The sequence below is a fragment of the Cervus elaphus genome, chromosome 5 (genome assembly GCF_910594005.1).
Source record: "Cervus elaphus chromosome 5, mCerEla1.1, whole genome shotgun sequence".
NCBI classification, from domain to species: domain Eukaryota; kingdom Metazoa; phylum Chordata; class Mammalia; order Artiodactyla; family Cervidae; genus Cervus; species Cervus elaphus.
The window spans coordinates 57,402,970-57,424,447 of NC_057819.1; the positions used below are offsets into that span (position 1 = coordinate 57,402,970).

A 21,478-nucleotide genomic window follows, 5' to 3' on the forward strand; every position below is an offset into this window, starting at 1 on the left:
TTTCTGTTACATTTGTTATTCAGTATGTGCCGTGTGTTGTCAGTATGGTGCCTCAGGGAGTTCTCCTGAAAAATGGAGTCAAGGTTTTTAACCACTGCCTTGGACGGTCACTATTCTTGCTGGCTTTCCTAATGACATTGGACTGTATGGGAATAGTACATTTGAAATGGGTTTGATGCATCCCTCTATGGTTTGTTGAGGCAAGAGGACAGGACGGTAAACCGTTTGCGCTATTGTTAAAATCAAGAAAGACTTTCTTTCTCTCTTTGCAGTAATAAACATAAAATTGAAACACACTACCTAGCTTGGCTGGAGAAGGGACTGGCTACCCACTCCAGTGTTCTTGCCTGGAAAATTCCATGGACAGAGGAGCCTGGAGGGCTGCAGTCCATGGGGTTACAAGAGTCAGACATGACTGAACACACACACACACACACACACACACACATGCCTGGCCTGGAGACAAGTCTAGGGCAGGGGAAATTAATTTACCACTGTATGAAAGGTATTGCTTTTTTCCTATCTTCTCCTGTCTTTATGGTAAAGTATGGTAGGAGAAATGTAAAAAAGACATAAATGTACAGATGTATTCATAATGATGATTTACTAGTGGAGACTTTGCCCATGTTGCTTTTCTCATTTTCCTCAAATGGTCATTTTAGTTTAACTGATGCCTACTCTCATCATTAAGAGGTGAAAGTATATCAAGGTCAGTCAGTCAGTTCAGTCGCTCAGTCATGTCCGACTCTTTGCGACCTCATGAATTTCAGCACACCAGGCCTCCCTGTCCATCACAAACTCCCGGAGTTTACCCAAACCCATGTCCATTGAGTCAGTGATGCCATCCAACCATCTCATCCTCTGTCGTCCCCTTCTCCTCCTGCCTTCAATCTTTCCTTTTCAAATGAGTCAGCTCTTCACATCAGGTAACCAAAGTATTGGGGTTTCAGTTTCAACATCAGTCCTTCCAATGAACACCCAGGACTGATCTCCTTTAGGATGGACTGGTTGGATCTCCTTGCAGTCCAAGGGACTCTCAAGAGTCTTCTCCAACACCACAGTTCAAAAGCATCAATTCTTCAGTACTCAGCTTTCTTTATAGTCCAATTCTCACATTCATACATGACCACTGGAAAAACCATAGCCTTGACTAGACGGACCTTTGTTGGTAAAGTAATGTCTCTGCTTTTTAATATGCTGTCTAGGTTGGTCATAACTTTCCTTCCAAGGAGTAAGCATCTTTTAATTTCATGGCTGCAGTCACCATCTGCAGTGATTTTGGAGCCCAAAAATATAAAGTCAGCCACTGTTTCCACTGTTTTCCCATCTATTTGCCATGAAGTGATGGGACCGGATGCCATGATCTTATTTTCTGAATGTTGAGCTTTAAGCCAACTTTTTCACTCCCCTCTTTCACTTTCTTCAAGAGGCTCTTTAGTTCTTCTTCACTTTCTGCCACAGGGTGGTGCCATCTGCATATCTGAGGTTATTGATATTTCTCCCAGCAATCTTGATTCCAGCTTGTGCTTCATCCAGCCCAGCGTTTCTCATGATATACTCTGCATATAAGTTAAATAAGCAGGGTGACAATATACAGCCTTGACGTACTCCTTTTCCTATTTGGAACCAGTCTGTTGTTCCGTGTCCAGTTCTAACTGTTGCTTCCTGACCTGCATACAGATTTCTCAACTTTGTGCTAGAAGCATCTAATGAAGGGAGTTAAAATGTGAAGCCAAATCCATACAAGCCCACTGGATAAATTCGCTCACCACTCGTGGACATGGGTCTGTTGATGGTCTCCTTGTAGAATGTGTCCCTCCCTAGATATGCAAATCAGATGGGCTGTTCCTAACTGTGATTCACAAGCATCAGAAGAAAAACGTTCTCAGATTTTTTCAAGACTGCCTTTCGAAGAATTCGGTCTTATTCTGCCTGCGCTAAGGTGGGTTTCCCTTTGGAGTTACTGTTAATTTTCTTTCCAAGTGACGTGGCTGTGGCTTTTCCCTTCTTGGGCGCCCCCCATCTGCTCCTTTCTCAAGTTCAAAGAACAAAGCAATGACTAAGAAAAACTAAAATCAAGGGTCTTAAAACTGCAATACAGACAGAAATTGGTCAGCAATTCCTCTCTCTTTACATTCTGCTAAGACAGATTCCAGCAAGGTTTATTTAAAAACCTCCTCTCCAGCAGAAGCAGTTTACGAAGAGCGAGGTGGATGTGGGCCCCGCTGCTTCCGGGGCTGCGCTTAAGGCAGTCCCTGTCCCTTCTCTCCTTCTTGGTGCCTCTGTACGTCCCTCCAGGATAAGCCCGAGTTACTCTTGCAAAAGGGCACACGGGCCTCTTTGATTCTAGCTGTTCTAAGAGATGTAATATGTACTCTGGAAGAGGTTATCTACAGACTGACATTATCAGAGCCCAGATGTGACAGAATGTATGAGAATGTGCATTCTTTCTTGGGATATTCCCTAGTCACACATAACAAATTCCAAGTCCCTAAAGGGCAACCTGGAATCGTCTTTATGGCATATAGCCTTTTTTTTTTTTTTTAAACTCATTATTTATTTATTTGGCTGCACCAGGTCTTAGCTGATGCACGCGGGATCTAGTTCCCTGACCAGGGATTGAACCTGGGACCCCTGCACTGGGAGCATAGAGTCTTCGCCACCGAACCACCAAGGAAGTCCCATGGTATTATGGCCTTTTACAAGGATGACAGCATCCAGGAGAATACTTATAGGACCCAAATAATATTCTAAGAGGGCAACATGAAGATGATCTGTCATGTTCCTTCAAGAGTGTGTTCATTCTCAACATCATCTTTTTCTCCTGTTCTTTCACTCTCACATCTCCAAACCTCAAAACACTTCTAAAAGTAAAAGGAACAACCAGAATACCCATGAGTCCTGTCTTCACACAGGGAGATCTTCAAGCATAAACAAGATGATATCACTTTGTTTCCTGTGACGCTTGCAATAAAATCCTCCACTCCCATTTCATGCCTTTGCTTTTTGATCACTCTGTTCCAGTTAATTGGCTTCTTTCAAGAACTTGAAACTGCAAAGCCATTTCCTACCTCAGGACCTTTACACACATACTCTCTTTGCTGGAATCCAATTATCCCAGCTCCGCTGAACTGTATGCTTCAGGTTTGAATTTAAATGTCACTTCTTCAGAGAAGTTTTCCCTGGCCACTATATTTCAAGTCAGTTCTTCACACATTTTCCATTTTTAGTTTTCACCTTAATGCCTAGTTTGCTATGTATTATTATATCTGTTTACTCGTTTATTATCTTTCCTCTTCTAGAACATAAGCTTGAAGAGAGCAGGAATTTGTCTGCCTTGTTGGGGTCTGTATCTCCAGCACCCAGGACAGGGCTAAACACAATCCAGGTGTCCTTTAATTGTATAACAGTGGTTTTTATGGTCCTTCTATGGTTGACTTTTTCTTTCCCACAATATATTTCCTTATGGAGACAATTTCTTACATAGAATTTCTCTTTCCAAAGGAAATTTATAAAAGTACTTTTAAAAATTAGAATGTAGTTTTTATAGAAGCAACCTTTCAAAAACTTGTGTTTCCAGTGGCAGGATTTAGTGTGTTCAGTGGCAGGATTTTGAAGTATTACATATAAAATACCTTAAAAATTGAGTAAAAAATAGCATATAGCACTGTTGCATTTTGTATGTGGTTTTAGTTGTATGGGGCTTCCCAGGTGGCGCTAGTGGTAAAGAACCCACCTGCTAATGCAGGAGACGTGAGACACAGGTTCGATCCCTGGGTGGGGACGATCCCCTGGAGGAAGGCATGGCAACCCACTCCAGTATTCTTGCCTGGAGAATCCCATGGACAGAGGAGCTTCGTGGGCTACAGTCCATGGGTTGAAAAGAGTTGGACAGGACTGAGGCAACTTAGCACGCACGCACCCACCTTAGTTGTATACACTCCTCCACCCTGCACCCAAGTTCTGTAATGAGCAGAACGAAGCACAGCCAGGCAAACCCCAAATCTGAAACAGACACAGCCCTGTAAGCAAGGGCTGGCGAGTGTGATCTGGGGTGAGCGGCAGAGAGCAAAGAGAGCAGAAACGTTGGTGTCCAAGGGCCTGCCCTTTCTTAGTGATGTGGGTGTCTTGCTTCCAAAGCTTTGTCCACCTTCTTTCCGTAACATCAGAGGGATGTGCGTCCTTGTGCTGTTTTGGGATCATTCCCCAAGCTTTTTGCTCCTGGAGGCTGGGGCCCCAGAGTGAAGGTGGGAGCAGATGGGTTAGGGCATGCCTGAAGAGAGGGGCTTATCCAGTTCGCTGGATCCGGCAATCCTTAGCAGGTTTACTAGAACCAGCAATCCTTAGCAGGTTTGCTGGGAAGGATTATCCGGTTTGCTGGTAAGGTAAGGGCTTATCGGATTTGCTTATCCGGCAATCCTTAGCAGGTATGCTGGTCTGCCTGGGGACGGAGCAGTAGGCTGGCCCCCGGATGGCATGGTAAGTGGGTAGATGCCCATCAAGCCAGGCAGCCTTCCCCAGCCGTCCTGGGAGAGACTTCCGGCTCCCCGTCCAGGCTCCCGGACACCCAGGCTATCATTTCCCAGGCAGAGGCACGGGGGAGCTTCCCCTCCCCGGAATGAAGCTCCCCCCATACACACCCACCACCTTCTTGCCCTCACAGAAACCTAATTTCTGGCTCCTCCTGCCTGTGACTTCATGCCATCCTGCGCCTAGCACCTGGGTCGTCTCCCCTGAGTTTCCACACTTTCCACTCCTACCATCTGCGCTGATCATGTTCTAGCGCTTTCTCCACCCATCCCTCCCCTCCCCCGCCTCACCACACACCGGTGGCCTGACCGGACTGACGTGAGCACTCCCCTCCCTGGAGGCACAAGCCTTCGGGGTCCACTGTGTTGGGGGAGAAGAGGGGTGACGCCTGCGGCTTCCGCACGCATGTCCTCCCTCGCTCCTCCCAGGGCGGCTCCGTGTGCCTGCCCTTGTTAACCTGATCCCCGCCCTCCGCCTCCTCCCATGGACAGCGCGGCTGCCCACGGGTACGAGGAAGCGAGGAAGATGCCTTAGAACCAGCCTTGCCCGCCACGGGTCCCCCAGCTCACTCCCGGCGTGGGCGGCCACGGCAGAGAACCTGCTAATGCCAGGACTTCATTTATCTGGCTAATTCGTATGCCTGGCCGTGGGAAGTGCATATGCTTCTTTTAAACTACAGAAAGAACAAAGCTTGTGTTGCTACCCTGTAAATCTAGACAGCCTGGAAAGTAGTTTACTGGGACTGAGGTCCTCCCCACCCTAAAAAATGCCAGGTACATCAGCTGATGGCCAGCACACCCCAGTGAGTCCCAGGACAGGCCCCCAGACCCAGGAACTACCACCGTCCCTTCAGGTGTTTGGGAATTTTGTTTTGCTCAATTTGAAATTAGGAAACAGTCTAATAAATGGTTAAAAGTGTTTGCCAGGAAATATTCAAGTGTAAGGCAACGGCCTCCAAATTCCCTGCAGAGACTGGACACAAGGGAACGTTGGCAGCTAAGCCTGTTATTAAGAAGGTCACAGAATGCCATCTGTTACCCTGCATACTTTACTGTTCAAGCATATCCTCCGCTAGGAAAAGACAGCACTACAGTAGGCTTCCCAGGTGGCGCACTGGGAAAGAACCGGCCTGCCAAGGCAGGAGATGCAGAAGACGCTGGTTTGATCCTGGGTTGGGGAAGATCCCCTGGAGAAGGAAATGGCAACCCACTCCAGTATTCTTGCCTGGAGCATCCCGTGGACAGAGGAGCCTGATGGGCTACAGTCCCTGGGGTCACAAGACAGTTGGACATGACTCAGCACTGAACGCACGGGCATTGCCGTGATTTCAGTGGGCTTCTCTGAACAAACCACCATCTCCCTATGGGGTGGGCTACAGGGATGTGGGGAGAAGATGGGAAGAAGGCGTCGTTTTTAGGTCTGTTCTTGGTTATGGCTTCAGTGTAATTTGCGATGCTGCCTGGTTTTCCGAATCTTTTTCTACCTGGTTTTAGTCGTCTATGAAATATGATAATAGCACTTTGTCTATCATTATGAAATTGAGGCAGATAAATGAATGCCTTATTCCTTTATCTGCAATTTTTTAATTCATAGAGAAGTTGAAGGAATAGTAGAATCAGTATTTGCCTACTCCCTGCCTTGATTCACCAATTGTTAACATTTTGCCACATTTGTTAACATATAATTTTATCTCAGTCTCTTTTTATTGATACTTGTATGTAATACTCTGCAGAACTATTGAGAGTAGATTTACAGTATTGATAGGATATTCTCACCTAATGTTTAGATCATTAAATGCCTCATTCTTAACAGTCTGTCAGAAAAAGATTCACTCTGTCATCTATCCCCATGGTTAGCAATTCTCTCTTTAAGACATCTCATATTTTTTGAGACACTTTGAAAAGTCTGATGAAAGCTCTATCTTCAGAAAAATATCCATCAAGACACTTCTACAAGCCACCAATGCATACATCTTAGATCCCTCCAGGGTGTCCATGGACTCTTGGTTAAGGGCTGTTAATCTTTTATCTAAATTCTCCTCTTTTGTATGCATACAGTTTAAGAAAAGGTTAAAAGGTACTCATAAAAGGTTAAAAACAATTTTTTCTTTACTTTCCAACATTAAGTTTTTGTGTTTATGAAGCTTCATTTTAAGGAACTCGAAGTTCAAGGAACATGGCGATGGGTAGGTCAAAGATCACATGATACCCAAATCTAAGAAAACAGAATCACAAATACAGCTGAGAACTGTACTATCACAGCACCTAGCAGTGGACTCCATGATTAGAAGACCCAGAATATTTCCAAATTTGAGATTCTGCTAGAGCAGGTGCTCACAAACCCACACTTGCTTTCTTGGTAACTTATTTTTAAAACCATATACCTGTAGCATTCCATCAGGATTGGCACAAGATTTATGGACCTAATATGTAAGAGAGAATTTGCTGGCAGTTACTGACACTGTTAGTTTCATCAACAAAACTGCCCAATTTGGTTACAGTTCTAGGACTACAAAGTGGAAGCAGGGAGGCGGATACACGCTGGCAATTTAGGGGAATGTTAAATGTCCTTAATTGAAAGGCCAGCTGAAACTGCCAGGATAATGTTGAACTGTGGGCTCTATTTTGTCAACTGTTAACTTGCAAAGAAAAAAATCAACAGACCATACACCAGCATATGCAAGCTTGTTGGTATTCTCCACAAACAGACTGAAGAAAATGAGAGCTGTTTCTAGCTCAATGAGAAAAATGTACAAGTTTGGCTAAAAGATGGGCATAAAATCCCAACATATCCCTCATACGTGGTTCAGCACAAATTCTAATCCCCATTTCCCCCCATAATCTATCAAATGCCTCAAAATCACCTTCTATAAAATTTTTATATTTTAAAATCATATGATTTGCTAATTAATGATTCTCTTACATAATTTTTGAAAGGAAGGGTGACAAAAAACTAGTGAAAGCCTCTGGCAGGCCTATGGGATTTATAAAAGTCTTATAGAGCTTTGAAAGGCTAAGGATTTACAGGAATAATCAGAGCTAATTGTGCAGGATAAACTGTATTTACCTGCTGTAACCGTCACTGTGAAAAAGTGGTTTTTTCTTGAATTTAGGTAAATAATTATTGAACTCATCGATTTTAGCTTAAGATACCCTGCTTTTAAAAGTTTATCAGCATAAAACAGCACAGATAATGAGTATCTGCCAAACGCGATTCCTCTCCCTTGCCTCATCCCTGCTGACCAAACCCCATCATATTATGCCAAACCAGACACTCTTCTCCTTTTTAAATCAATTTAAATTTAATTTTTTTCTTATTTTTTTAATCAAAATAGTCGAGAGAAATGAACATGATTAGTCATTAGCAAAATGCAAATTAAAACACAATGACATATTTCCTTACATCTGTTCAGTTGAGTTCAGTCTCTCAGTCGTGTCCGACTCTCTGCAACCCCATGAATCAGCACGCCAGGCCTCCCTGTCCATCACCAACTCCCAGAGTCACCCAAACCCATGTCCACTGAGTCGGTGATGCCACCCAGCCATCTCATCCTCTGTCATCCCCTTCTCCTCCTGCCCCCAATCCCTCCCAGCATCAGGGTCTTTTCCAATGAGTCAACTCTTCGCATGAGGTGGCCAAAGTACTGGAGTTTCAGCTTCAACACCAGTCCTTCCAATGAACACCAGGACCGATCTCCTTTAGGATGGACTGGTTGGATCTCCTTGCAGTCCAGCAATGGCTATAATCACAAAGACAGAAAATAACAAATGTGAGCCAGAATGTGGAGAAACCAGAACCTTCATTCATTGCTGGTGAGAATGTAAAGTTAGCACAGATACTCTGGAAAACACCTTGACAGTTTCTTTAAAAGTTAAACATAAATTTACAAAAGGATCCAGCAATTCCATACCGAGGTACACACTTCTGTGTGTGCTAAGTCGCTTCAGTTGTATACAACTCTCTGCAACTCCATGAACTGTAGCCCACTGGGCTTCTCTGTCCATGGGATTCTCCAGACAAGAATACTAGAGTGGGTTGCCATGCCCTCCTCCAGGGGATCTCCCCAACTCAGGGATCAAACCCGCATCTATTGTGTCTCCTGCATTGGCAGGGGTTCTTTATCATTAGCACCACCTGGGAAACCCAAGTACTCACTTAAGAGAAATGAAAACATATGTCTAAAACAAAGATTTGCACATGAATATTCACTACAGTACTATCTCTAATAGTGAGAATTGGAAAGAATCCTGACATCCATCAATTGGTGAATGGATAACGAAATTTGTTTTATTTATACAATGGAGTACTACCCATCAATGAAAAGAATAAAATATGGAATGTGGATGAATCTCAAAAACATTATGCTACATAAAAGAAGGTAGACATATAAGACCATATAGTGTATGATTCCATTTACATGAAATATCCAATAAAGGCAAACCTATAGATAGAGCAAGCTAGTAGTTTTCTGTGTCTGAAGGTAGGAAAGGACATTAGCCATAAATGGGCATGAGGGATCTTATTGGGGTAATGTAAATGCTCTAATACTAATTTTAGTATTATGATGATGGCTATATAACTTGATAAGTTTACTTGAAATCATTGAACTGTTTGGGTTGGTTTTATGACATGTAAGTTATACCTCAAGAAAATTATTAAAAGTACTCTAGAGCTTCTTCAGACCTTGAGAAGAATTTATAGCTTTAGAATCTTAGCATAGTCTTGGTGTTCCCTCTGATTCTAAGAGTATAAATTGTGTGGAAATAGAAGGATGTTCCAGGCATAAGTTTACCCTGAATTCTGGCTTCCATTTCTGTACCCAAGGTACTTGAAAGAGTCTACTCCACCCTAACAAAAGGTAAAAAGATGAAAAGACTGAAAAATCAACAACTGTCTTGGATCTATAAGAGATGTAATGACCCAGAGCAAACCACCGTTCCCAAGATTGAAGAGAGAGATGAATACAAAGAGTCACAGCTTTCCAGAGCAGAAGCTCACAGGTGAAAACCACCAGCAGCAACCAGTGCTAGGGTTGGACTATCTGAACAGTAATTGACAAACTGCTGAAGGCTCAAGGTAGCAAACAGTCCACAACTCTGAGCATGCAGCAATGCAATGCAACAATTTGTCAACAAAGTAGACAAATCCGAGAGTTACAAATTCTAGAAAGACCCAGGAGTAGGGTAATCCTTACAATGTTGTGTGAAATTTACCTCTAGGAACTTGACCAGGTACCCACAGTAAACATCAGAGAACAACTCCCTCCTGCTTCCCGCAGGGGTAGGGGGAAAAGAACCATTTTGAAATACTCCAGAGTATTCTTTACTCCAGTGGTAAAGAATCCACCTGGGTCAGGAAGATCCCCTGGAGGAGGGTATCACTACCCACTCCAGTATTCTTGCCTGGAGAATTCCCTGGATAGAGGAGACTGGTGGGCTACAGTCCATGGGGCTGCAAAGAGTTGGACAATATTGAGTGACTGTACACACACACACACACACACACACACACCACCACCACCACCACCCCCTCCCCCACCTCAGGAGAAGATAGTTAACCAGAGCCTAATCTGCCAGGGTATTAGCATGGCCTAACTGAGCTGGGAGAAGGGAAACTGACAACTCCAGTCTACTCTACCCTTCTATGTGGGAAAAGAGAAATACCCAGCCCACTTCAGCCATGCTGTTCCATCTAAGATGGGAGGAAAAACCTTAGAAAAACGTGTGAAGTTCACAGCCCGGGGGCACAGGCTCCCCAAAAGGCTGACACCTAACCACAGGACGACAGAATGCTTCTCTTCCCCCACAACTCACCACCACATTATTAAGGTCCTTTTACAGCAAGTCCTGTTACCTGGTACATCATGTCCTTCTATCAAGAGAAAAAAAAAAATCACAAAGCATGCTAAAAGGCAAAAACACAATTTGAAGTTTAAGAGCATCAGAACCAGATATAGCAGGATGTTGGAATTATCAGCTCAGGAATTTAAAACAACTATGGTTAATATTCTAAAGGTTCTGATAGACAAAATAGAATAGATGAGCAATATGTGCATATAGGGGCTTCCCCGGAGGCACTGGTGGTAAAGAATCCACCTGCCAATGAGGAGACATAGGAGACGTGGGTTCGATTCCTGGGTCAGGAAGATCACCTGGAGGGGGGCATGGCAACCCACTCCAGTATTCTTGCCTGGAGAATCCCATGGACAGAGGACCCTGGTGGACTACAGTCCATAGGGTCGCAAAGAGTTGGACACAACTGAAGTGACTTAGTGTGTGCGTGTGTGTGCGTGTGCGCACACACACATGCACATAGATGGAAATCTTAAGAAAGAACCGAAAAGAAATGCTAGAGGTCAAAAACAGTATAATATAAATGAAGAATGCCTTTGTTGGACTTATTAGTAAACTGCTCACAGATTGAGGAAAAAGACTCTAACTTGAGGCTATCTCAGTATAAACCTACAAAACTTAAAGACAAGGAGGACAAAGACGAAAAATACAGAACACACCATGAGACAAGTATAAAAGACGTCATGAGAACACCAGAAGAAGAAGAAAGACATACAAAAAATATGTAAAACAGTAATGACTGAGAATTTCCACAGATTAATGTCAGACATCAAACCACAGATCCAGGAAGTTCAGGGAACATCAAGAAGGATAAATGTAAAACAAACAAAACAAGCAAAGAAGCCCTATACCTAGATATACAATTTTCAAACTACAGAAAGTAAAAGAGAAAAAAAATTCTGAAAGAAGCCACAGGGGAAAACCTTACCTATAGAGAAACAAGATTAGAATTATATTCCACTTCTCCTGAGAAACCATGGAAGCTAGCAGAGAGTAGAGTGATATGTTTAATGTCGCTGAGAGGGAAAAACCCACTAACCTAGAATTCTGTGCCCTGTGAAATTATCCTTGAAAAGTGAAGGAGAAAGAAATACTTTCTCAGACAAACAAAAACTGAGGGAACTTGTTGCCAGTAAGCCTGCCTTGCAAGAAATGTTAAAAGTTCTTTACAGAGAAGGAAATAATATGAGTCAGAAATTGGATCTGCATAAAAAGGGAGAGCACTGAAGAAGGAATAAGTGAATGAAACTTTGTTTTCTTATTAATTTGTTAAAAAATAATGTAACAATGTATTCAATAATATATGCTTATGTGCATGTCTAATGTATATATGTGTGCCTATGTATGCTTATATAACTGAGATGAATGACAGAAATGATACAAGTAACAGGAAGGAGGAATATTTTATTATTATAAGGTATACCTGCGTCATGCTATAGTGTAAATGTACCTGCTAGTGCTAAGTCACTCAGTTGTGTCCAACTCTTTGTGACCCTGTGGATGGTAGCCCGCCAGGCTCCTCTATCCATGTGGATTCTCCAGGCAAGAATATTGGAGTGGGTTGCCATGTCCTTCTCCAAATGTAAATGTATAGTTGTAAACATATGTTGAAAACTCCAGGGCAGCTACTAAAAAAGCTTTTTAAAAAGCTGAATAAATATACTAAGAAAGGAGAGAGAGAGAATCATATAAAATTAAAGCAACAGAAGGCAGAAAAAGTGGAAGACATCAATAGAAATAAGGGCAACAAACAAAACAGTAACAAATATGGTAGATGTTAATCCAGCTGTACCAATAGTCATTTTGAACATCAATGGTTTAAATACACTAGTTAAAAGACGGAGGTCAGTGGATCTGAATACAAGATCCTATATGTTATCTACAAGAAACCCACCTTAAATATAAAGACACACACACACACACAAAAAAATATATATAAAGACACAAATAGATTAACAGTAAATAAATGGAAAAAATATACTATGTTAATACCAATTAAAAATAAAGCAGGAATAGCTATATTTCACACAGAACAGACTTCAGAGCAAGGAAATTTATCAGAGATAAAGAAGGGCATTTAATAATAATGATGATATAATAATAATGATTAATAATAAGGGGTTAATTCTCCAAGAAGACATAATAATCCTTAACACATATATACCAAACAACAGAGTATCAAACTATATGAGGTGACAACTGATAAAACTTTAAGGAGAAATAGATGAACCCACTATCATGCTTGGAAATTTCAACATCTTTCTATCAGAAGTAGACAGATCTAGAAGGCAAAAAGTGAGTAAGGACATAGTTGAACTCAACCACATATCAACTGGATATAACTTCATCCAACAACAGAAAATACATTCTTCTCAAGCTCACATGGAACATTCACCAATATAGGCCACATTCTGGCTCATAAAATGCACCTTACTAAATTTAAAAGAATAGCATTCATAGAATATCTGCTCTTAGACCACAGTGGAATTAAATTAGAAACCAATAACAAATATTACTGGAAAATCCCCAAATACCTGGAGATTACACAATACACTTCTAAATAACACATGGATCAAAGAAGAAATCTCGAGAGAAATTTAAAAAATAGCTTGAACTAAATGAAAATACAACGTAAAATTTGTGTAATGCAGTAAAAGCAGTGCTTAGACAAATTTATAGCATTTTATTGATTTATCAGAAAAATCTAAAATCAATTTATTTTCCATCTTTGGAAACTAGGAGAGAAAGAGCACATTAAACCCACAGTAAGCAATAGAAAATAAATTAGTAGTAGAGGAGAAACCAATGAAATTGAAAATAGGAAATCAAGAGAGAAAATCAAGGAAACAAAAAGCTGGTTCTTTGAAAAATATCAAGAAAAACCAGTAAGACTCTAGAAAGGCTAAGAAAAAAGTAGAGAAAGGACATAAATTACTATCAGAAATAAGTCAAAGAAGGAAAATCACTACAGAGTTCACAGACATTAAAAGGATACTAAAGGAATAGTATGAAAAATTCTATACTGACAAACTTGATACCAAGATGAAATGGACCAATTCATTGAAGACACAAACTGTCAAAACTCAATAAGAAAAAATAGACAATCTGAATATGCTTATATCTATTAAAGAAACTGAATCAATAACCTTCCCAGGCAGAAAGCAATAGGCCCAGATGGGTTCACTGGTGAATTTTATCAAACATTTAAGGAAGAACTTATACCAATTATCTACAATTTCTTTCAGAGGTTAAAAGGTGAAGGAAGTCTTCCTAATTCATTCTATGAGGTCAGCATTACCCTAATACCTAAGCCAGACAAAGAGATTACAAGAGATATTACAGATAAATACATTTCATAAACACAGATTCATAAATCCTCAGCTAAATATCAGCAAATAAAAGAATTATACACCACATCTAAGAGGAATTTATGCCAGGCATACAAGGCTAGTTCAACATTCAGAAATCAGTGTATCCATCACATCAACAGGCTAAATAAAAAATCACATGATCATATCAATACATTCAGAAAAAGCTTCTGACAAAATTTAATACCCATTCAAGATTAAAAAAAGTCTTAGTAAACTAGGGAAAGATGGGAACTTCCTCAACTTAATAAAGAAAATCTACAAAAAAACTATAGGTAACATCACATTTAATGACAGAAGCTCAAAGCTTTCCCACTAAGATCACGTACAAGGCAAGGATTTTCTTTTCACCACTCCTTTCAACATAATACTGAAAGTACTAGCTAATGCATTAAGACAAGAAAAGGAAATAAAAGGTAGGGAGATTGAGGAGGGAAAAATGAAACTCTCTTCATTCACATATGAGTCAATTTCCTGTGTAGGCAATCTAAAAGAATTGACCAAAAAGAAAAGAAAGTCCTGGAACTAATACGTGATGATAGGAAGATTGCAAGATACAAGGTTAATGTACAAAACTTGATTGCTGTCCTATATACTAGCAATGAACAAGTAGAAATTGAAATTAGATTCAGTGCAATCCCAATCAAAACCACAACAAGCTATTTTGTGGATATCAACAAAGTGATTCTAAAGTTTACATAGGGGTGGATAAATAGAGTACAGAGGACTTTTAGGACAGTGAAAAAACTGTAATAGTATAATGATGGATACATGCCTTTATTTGTCCAAACCCATAGAATGTACTGGCTTTCCTGGTGGCTCAGTGATTAAAGAATCCACCTGCCAATGCAGGAGACGCGGGTTCCATGCCTGGGTTGGGAAGATCCCCCAGAGAAGGAAATGGCAACCCACTCCAGTATTCAGCTGGAGGATTCCATGGACAGAGGAGCCTGATGGGGTCGCGTGGGGTCACAAAAGAGTCAGACACAACTTAGTGCCTAAACAATAACAGAATGTACAACAGCCACAGTGAACTGTAATGCAAACTGTAGACTTCAGGAGATTATGAGGTTATTAATACATTGTAGGTGTACCAGTTGCAACAATGGTTACTACTCTGGTGGGGGAATGCCAATAATGGGAAAGCTATGCCTGTATTAGGACAGGGAGTATATTGGAACTCTGTATCTTTCAGTTTTGTTGTGACGTTAAAATTGCTCTAAAAAATTAAAATTTTGAAAAAAGAGGAACACTTAAAAAAGGTTAATTTTTCTTTCTCATGGGGGAGAGGGGACATAAAGAAGTATTTTGTAGCTAAATTAAAATTTAAGAAAATTAATACTGAAACACATGCCCTATTTTAGACTTACTTCAGGAAAATCTTATAGAGAAAGCCAAAGACATGTAAAACTGAATTACTCTGATAACATTTTAAAGCTGTAAATTAAAAAAAAAATAAAGCTGTAAATTCAAATAATTTCAATGTCTTCTTGGCTGTTGCCAATATGATTTTCTTTTAAAAATAATGTTAAAGTGGTTAAAAATAAATAAAAACATTTTTACCCACTCACCCTGGGAGCTCCAGAATGTTTACTATATGAGTTAACTTTTAGTCACAGCTTTGTCTTACTTCTTATTTTTCTGTTGATCAGATTCTAAAGGGAAATAAGTGATGTGTGTACAATTTGCCTAATTGTACATAATAATAAAAGCCTAATAATAATAATAATAGCCTAATTGTGAATGTAAGGAATTTTATTCTGACACTGGGTTTGATCCTGGTTTTTCTTCTTCATTTGCATGCAGGACTGTTACCGCATATAACCAGTTCCTTTAAAAATTCATTTATTGTCAAGCACGGAGTGGTAAGCCCAACATTTCTCAGTGACTGTTTACATGGAGAGCTTAAACGATTGCATGCTGCTTTGTTGTTATTAACTAGGAAACAAACAAACTGGAGCAGAATGAAGTTGTTAATATATTCATTCACGGAACATTTATTTTTGAGTGCTTATTATACATTTAGCTTTCTTCTAGGTGATGGAGATATAAGATTACCAGCATTAGTTGTGAGATGATGATTCTCTGCTTCTTTCACAGTCATGAATTTTTCCTCTTTCCCGTGTGTGACAATAACTATACATACTACATGGACAGTTAAAAACAAAAGCAGCTCTCCTCTGATTGAAAACTTTCAAACAATCCAGAAAAACAGAGACACAGTAAAAGCTACCTGAACCCTTCCCCTCCTCCCAGGGATAAACCACCATTAATGTTTTAGTGATCTTCCTTAGAAATAGCCCTCTGTACTTAGGTGTACATAAAGACGCTCACGGGGGCCTCCCTCGTGGCTCAGAGGTAAAGAAAACAGCAGTCAGGGCAGGAGACAAGGGTTCGATCCTAGATTCGGGAAGACCCCACATGCTGCAGAGCAACGAAGGCCCTGTGCCACACCTACTGAGCCTGCGCTCCAGAACCCGGGAGCTGCAACCACTGAAACTCTCAGGCCGAGAGCTGGTGCTCCTCAACAAGAGAGGCCAGGGCAGTGAGAAGCCTTGGCGCCCCGACTGGAGAGGAGCCCCTGCTCACCGCAGCTAGAGAAAAGCCCACACGGAGGCCCAGCACCGCCAGAACAAGTGAAAAGTTTTTTAAAGAGGCACACAGTCATATACATAGAATACACAGATGGGGTCCATTGTCCTCTGTAATCTGCTTTCATCATTTAAGGTTTTCATGGACCTCTTTCAGTGTTAACATAATCATTATTTTAATAGATACATAATATTCTATTGACTGGATGTATCATCTTAAAAATATGCCATAATGCTGGGCATTTAGGCTTTTCAAATTTGTAACTTACAAATTATGCAGGAATCAGTTAATGTGAATGTAAGTTTTTTATAATTGTTCCATCATCATCTCAGAGTACTTTCCCATAGGCAGAATTCTTGAGTCAGAAGGGATACTTATTTTAAATTCTGATATATGGCCAAATTGCCTTTCAGAACATTGGTTTTATGAAACAGCAGCCCACAAGAGTGCCTGTTTTCCTATATTTTCTCTAATGCTGGTTTTAAAAATAATTTTAATATTTTCTAGTTTGATAAAAGTAGTTCAATCTTCTTTCGATTTTCATTTCTTTATCACTGAGGTTGAGCATCTTCTGTTTACTATTCATACTCTTTTCGTGAATTATAGTCAGTTCTCATTATTCAAGGTAGTTATCTTTTTTAAAGTCTCTACTAACATGATTCAGGGAATACAGAACTATTGCTCCTAAGAGAAATATAGGGTCTGTTTCCTGTGAGCCTCATACGATTTTCACCAATTGATCAGTACGTAAGTTTGTTTTCCATGTGTTTCTGTTTAACGGCACCTTATTTAACATATATTGTTGGTTCATTAACATTGATCCTCCAGCACTATAACTTGTGCCTAAACAAAGCTTATCTAAACAACCGCATTTTCTCTGGAAGGCACTTCAGCCTTCTCGCACTTAGAACGTTAAGCAGCGTATCAGCAGTGCACCTGGGGGCCGTTTAGAACAGTGAGATCATTAACAAAAGACAGGAAAATACAGGTGTGGCACTAGATAGGCTGCAAAAAGGGCACTTGTTTACAGGACCAGAACCCAAACAAGAAGGCAGAGTGTGCTCTTGTTGGGCCTCCACCAAGAACATGCATGCCAAGTGACTCAAACTTTGCCACTTTGGGCACGTCCTTGAATGATCTCAAAAGCACTGTGAGTATTGATTTTGAATGGAACCCATGAACAATGAGGATCGATTGTATTCACTTCCTTTGACCACCTTTCTATTGGGGTGTTTAGCTTTTTCTTAACTACTTTGTATAAGCTATTTGCATATAAGGATAGTTATGTTATATTTGCATATAAGGATAGCTATATTTGCATATAAGGATAGCTGTCCAATTTTATAAGTATTTTCTCCAATTTTGTCTTTTCATTTTAGTATTAGTATTTTACTATGGTGGCTTTTGACAGCAGTATCAAAGTATCTTTTGAATGGGGAGGACGACAGTGGAAAAAGAATGTTATTAAATTTCTGTTGTTGTGAAATTGGTTGATATTTATTTTCATCTCTTCTTCATAGGCACATCAAATTCTGTCTGGGGATTCTCCTCCAGCACCTCCACCTCCAGGTTATGAAAGACCATGTAAGTCTGATCCAAAACTACCACTTTTCATCCACACTTTGCTTTTAGTTATGACCTTTATCGGATATTTTCATACATTCCAGAGTCTGAAGCCATTTAAGGCCTTTCGCATTTCTGCCTCCTTCCTCCCATCACACACTTTATTACTTCATTGTGCATACCTCTCCTTGGAGAAGGGAATGGCAACCCACTCCAGTCAGTGTTCTTGCCTGGAGAACACCATGGATGGAGGAGCCTGGCAGGCTACAGTCTATGGGGTCGCAAAGAGTCGGACACAACTGAGCGACTAACACACACATAAATACCTCTCCTAACCTAAATGGAAGGATGGTAGGATGCAGACATAAAAAGGAAATTCCCACAGAGGCACTTGACGGCGGCAGCTCTGAAAAAGACTGTACTTGTGAGAAGGTTGTGATGGTGGCAGAAGCTGGGGATGGGGGTCAGTGGGTAGTGTGTGTGCAACTATTGATTAAAAAATGGCTTAGGAATGTCAGTACAGTTCATCTATTCATATTGTAATAGACTTTACCATGAGTACTTAACCCACTAGCAGTCTGTCTGTTTACACTAGATGTCAGACTTAAAAAGCCAGCACCAAAGAACCTGATGAAGTACAGTCTTCTAAGGAGAGAGCTCCTGAAACATGTAAGAATCTTTTTGCTTGTCACCCAACAGTGGCTCCTTGGGAGTGTCAACAATTCTGCACAGTGTATCCTCGAGGGTGGAGGTGTGTGTATGTTTAGAGTCGGTGTGAAGGTAATCCAACATTTATAATCATGTGACACATAGAAACAACTCTGGAAATAGACTGTTTTGAATCTTCCCAAAAGTATCATGAACATTTCTTGTGTAGGTCTCTCCAGTTATTTTGGAAACAAGCCTCAAAACAGGCTTAGAGCGACTGGAACTTCTCTTGTACCTTCTTGTCTGAATGCTCATCAGTGATGGCAGGGATCTGCGGGATTCCACCTCATGAGAAAAAGGCAATAAGTTCTCAGACTGTCCTTCCCTTTCGGGGACCCACCCTGGGTGCCCAGTATCCTGGATTCACCCTCCTTACATGTCCATTCTGCTACCTGCTATCTACTGGCCCTGTTCCCCCTGACATGGCCCTCTAGAGCCCAGGCTTTGTCTTGCCTGCTCAGACTTTCTCCAAACCAGTAATTTTAAGAAGAAGGTGACAATGGGATCCTTCCTCTATCTTAAGAGTTCTGGCAGAGACTTCTAGAGAAAGAATAAAAACTGGTTTCTACAAGCACCCTACTGACTTTACTTCATTTAATATAAAAGTTACAGGGATTTCCCTGGTATCCAGTGTTCCCAATGTATAGGGCATAGGTTCCATACCTGGTTGGGGAACTAAGATCCAACCTGCCTCACAGTGCGGCCTAAAAAAAAAAAAAAAAAGATTAAAAAAAAAGTTACAATGACTTTTGCTATCTTATTACTTTTGCTTATTAAGATTTCTCTTTAAATTGACTTTAAAAAATGTGGCCTCACCGTAAGTAATTATATTTACAGCACCATGGGTTTGGTATGCTAGTTATGTGCATTAGAAAAAAAAAATACTCTGACCATTAAAATAAAAAATGTTATTCAAGTACCACCTAACATTATCACAAGAACTACCAGTACAGACAGTATAGATAGATATCACTTAAGAAAATGCTAGTCTATGGGCACCAACTAGCTTATCTGATACATTTAGCTAAGGGGACAGGGTTGAACAGCCCACTTTGGCTCCCAGGTAACTAGAATGGTGGTATTCCAGAAACGGCGTATATGTCTTCATTTTTTTTTTTTTTTTTTTTTTGGCTTAGGACTTGGTAACTTTCCTAGCTCAGGAGGGCAGTGCTGGGGTAGGCTGTGGAAGGAATTACTCCGGGGCATTTGAAGCTGGGCAGTCCACTGAATGTTGTATTGTGCAGATAGCCAGGGACCTCCCTTCACTGTAGGGTTGGTGCAGGCTTCTAGGAAGGGTAGCTGATTTCCTGAAAGTGTATTTACTGCTAGCTGGCCTCCTGGGAGTTGCCTGGGCAAATCATTAACTATTGTTAAATAAATAAGTCTCTCTCGCTGCACAGAGCTGTACCCGTGCCAAGCCATTCCACGGCCAGTGTCCGCAGCTGTTCTGGGGAACAGTTGTCTGTCTCTCCGAGGGGCTTCCCCGCCCTCCCTCCCCTAAAGTGAATGTTCTATACTCACAGTAGCCTCTTTTAAGTCAACAATTCCGGACAAATTAATGACATTACATCCTGCTCTTGTTTTTATGGTACAAGAAGCTGAAAGTACAACACACACAGACACACCCCACACAGTTCACACGGGCTCCTTGTTTGGGAAACCCTGGGCCTAAAATTCTCAATAAAGGAAATCACCATTTTTAATTTATATGATAAAGCAGAATCAATTTTTATATTATATTCTATACCAGTAGCAAGTAGGAACTGAATGAAGTTTTTAGCAACAAGTAAGGACTGAATGAAAATTTTAACCATCATTAACGATATTCTCATTTTAAAAAGTATTTGCTTGGTGTCTAATGCCTTTGGTAACCATCTTCTAAATATTTATATTTCTGGGTTCTATCTTCAAGTTCATGATGTAACACTGCAAAGTAAAGAAATCCACACCCAGGGCTATCTGGACCAAAAGGATGGTAGGGAAGAAAGGGGAAAGAATCTTACCGCTAAAGGGTGATTAAAGGGCAGTAGCAGTGAACGGGTGCGGTTATTGATTCCAGGAAATCAGTGGTTCGGTTATTGATTCTAAGAGTTCTTGCCCCCCTTTCCTCTCCTGCTTATTGATCTGGCCTTCCTGACACAGACACGATATATGAAATAGACAAATTAAAGGAGATGGAGGAAAATGCAGGAACAATCCCAATTTCTGCTCGTTATCGATGTCTTGGCAATTTAAATCCCAACTGTGCAAAAACTAACCTTAGTGGATGGGCGAGTGCTGACAACTGGGCTATTTTTTTCCCCTCCAGTTTCGTGAACCAAGTGATTCTATAAGCAAGACTAGTTCATCTGGAGGCTCAGAAGTTGATCAAGTCGTTTATATTCGGAAAGGACCACTGTTGTCATTCGTTTAGCTGAGTTGGAAAGCGAAGCCACAAAGTTGGAGGCTCCAAGCCTGCTTAATTAACGACTTGGAGGTATGAGTGGGCCCGGGAAGACACGGACCTAGGCAGGTTGGTTTTCTTGGGCACTTACCGGGCTTCAAAAGCCTTCATCCCTCAATTTGTTTTTTCTCTCAAATTGGAGGAGGGGACCAAAGTTATCGTTATACTGATCATTAAACTTTCCTGTAAAGACTTGGAAGCAGGCTTCTCTGCAAGAACCACAGAAATGGTGTTGTGGCCCCGACAGCTGTCGGCTCTAGTGTTCAAGGAGCCAGTGCCGTCCATCTGGGCGCCCCAGGCGGGGAAGGGCGCAAGGGCGTGAGAAAGGCTCTTTTGTATTCAGAGCAATCGTCGCCTGAGCCGCAGCCTCGCACAACCAGACTCGCCTCCCCGCGAGGCGCCGCGGGGAAGCAAGTTGGCTG

At 41.1% G+C, this 21,478-nt stretch overlaps 1 protein-coding gene and 1 long non-coding RNA gene across 2 annotated transcripts in view; one reads left to right on the top strand and one right to left on the bottom strand.

Moving 5' to 3' along the window:
• The window catches only part of C5H4orf51 (chromosome 5 C4orf51 homolog), a 47,553-nt gene that overhangs the window by 7,192 nt on the left and 18,883 nt on the right, over window positions 1-21,478 (top strand). Inside the window, exons 3-6 of the mRNA XM_043900845.1 lie at window positions 15,557-15,615; window positions 17,863-17,926; window positions 18,501-18,574; window positions 20,922-21,089. Of these exons, the coding sequence (XP_043756780.1) occupies window positions 15,557-15,615; window positions 17,863-17,926; window positions 18,501-18,574; window positions 20,922-21,026 (302 nt within the window). The 3' untranslated portion in view covers window positions 21,027-21,089. The remainder of the gene's footprint in view (window positions 1-15,556; window positions 15,616-17,862; window positions 17,927-18,500; window positions 18,575-20,921; window positions 21,090-21,478) is intronic.
• On the bottom strand, window positions 8,253-21,447 carry LOC122693329. Its single transcript, XR_006340874.1, has 3 exons — window positions 21,148-21,447; window positions 19,277-19,317; window positions 8,253-8,269 (listed from the first exon to the last, which is right to left on the bottom strand). It is a non-coding gene; the product is annotated as an uncharacterized LOC122693329 (long non-coding RNA).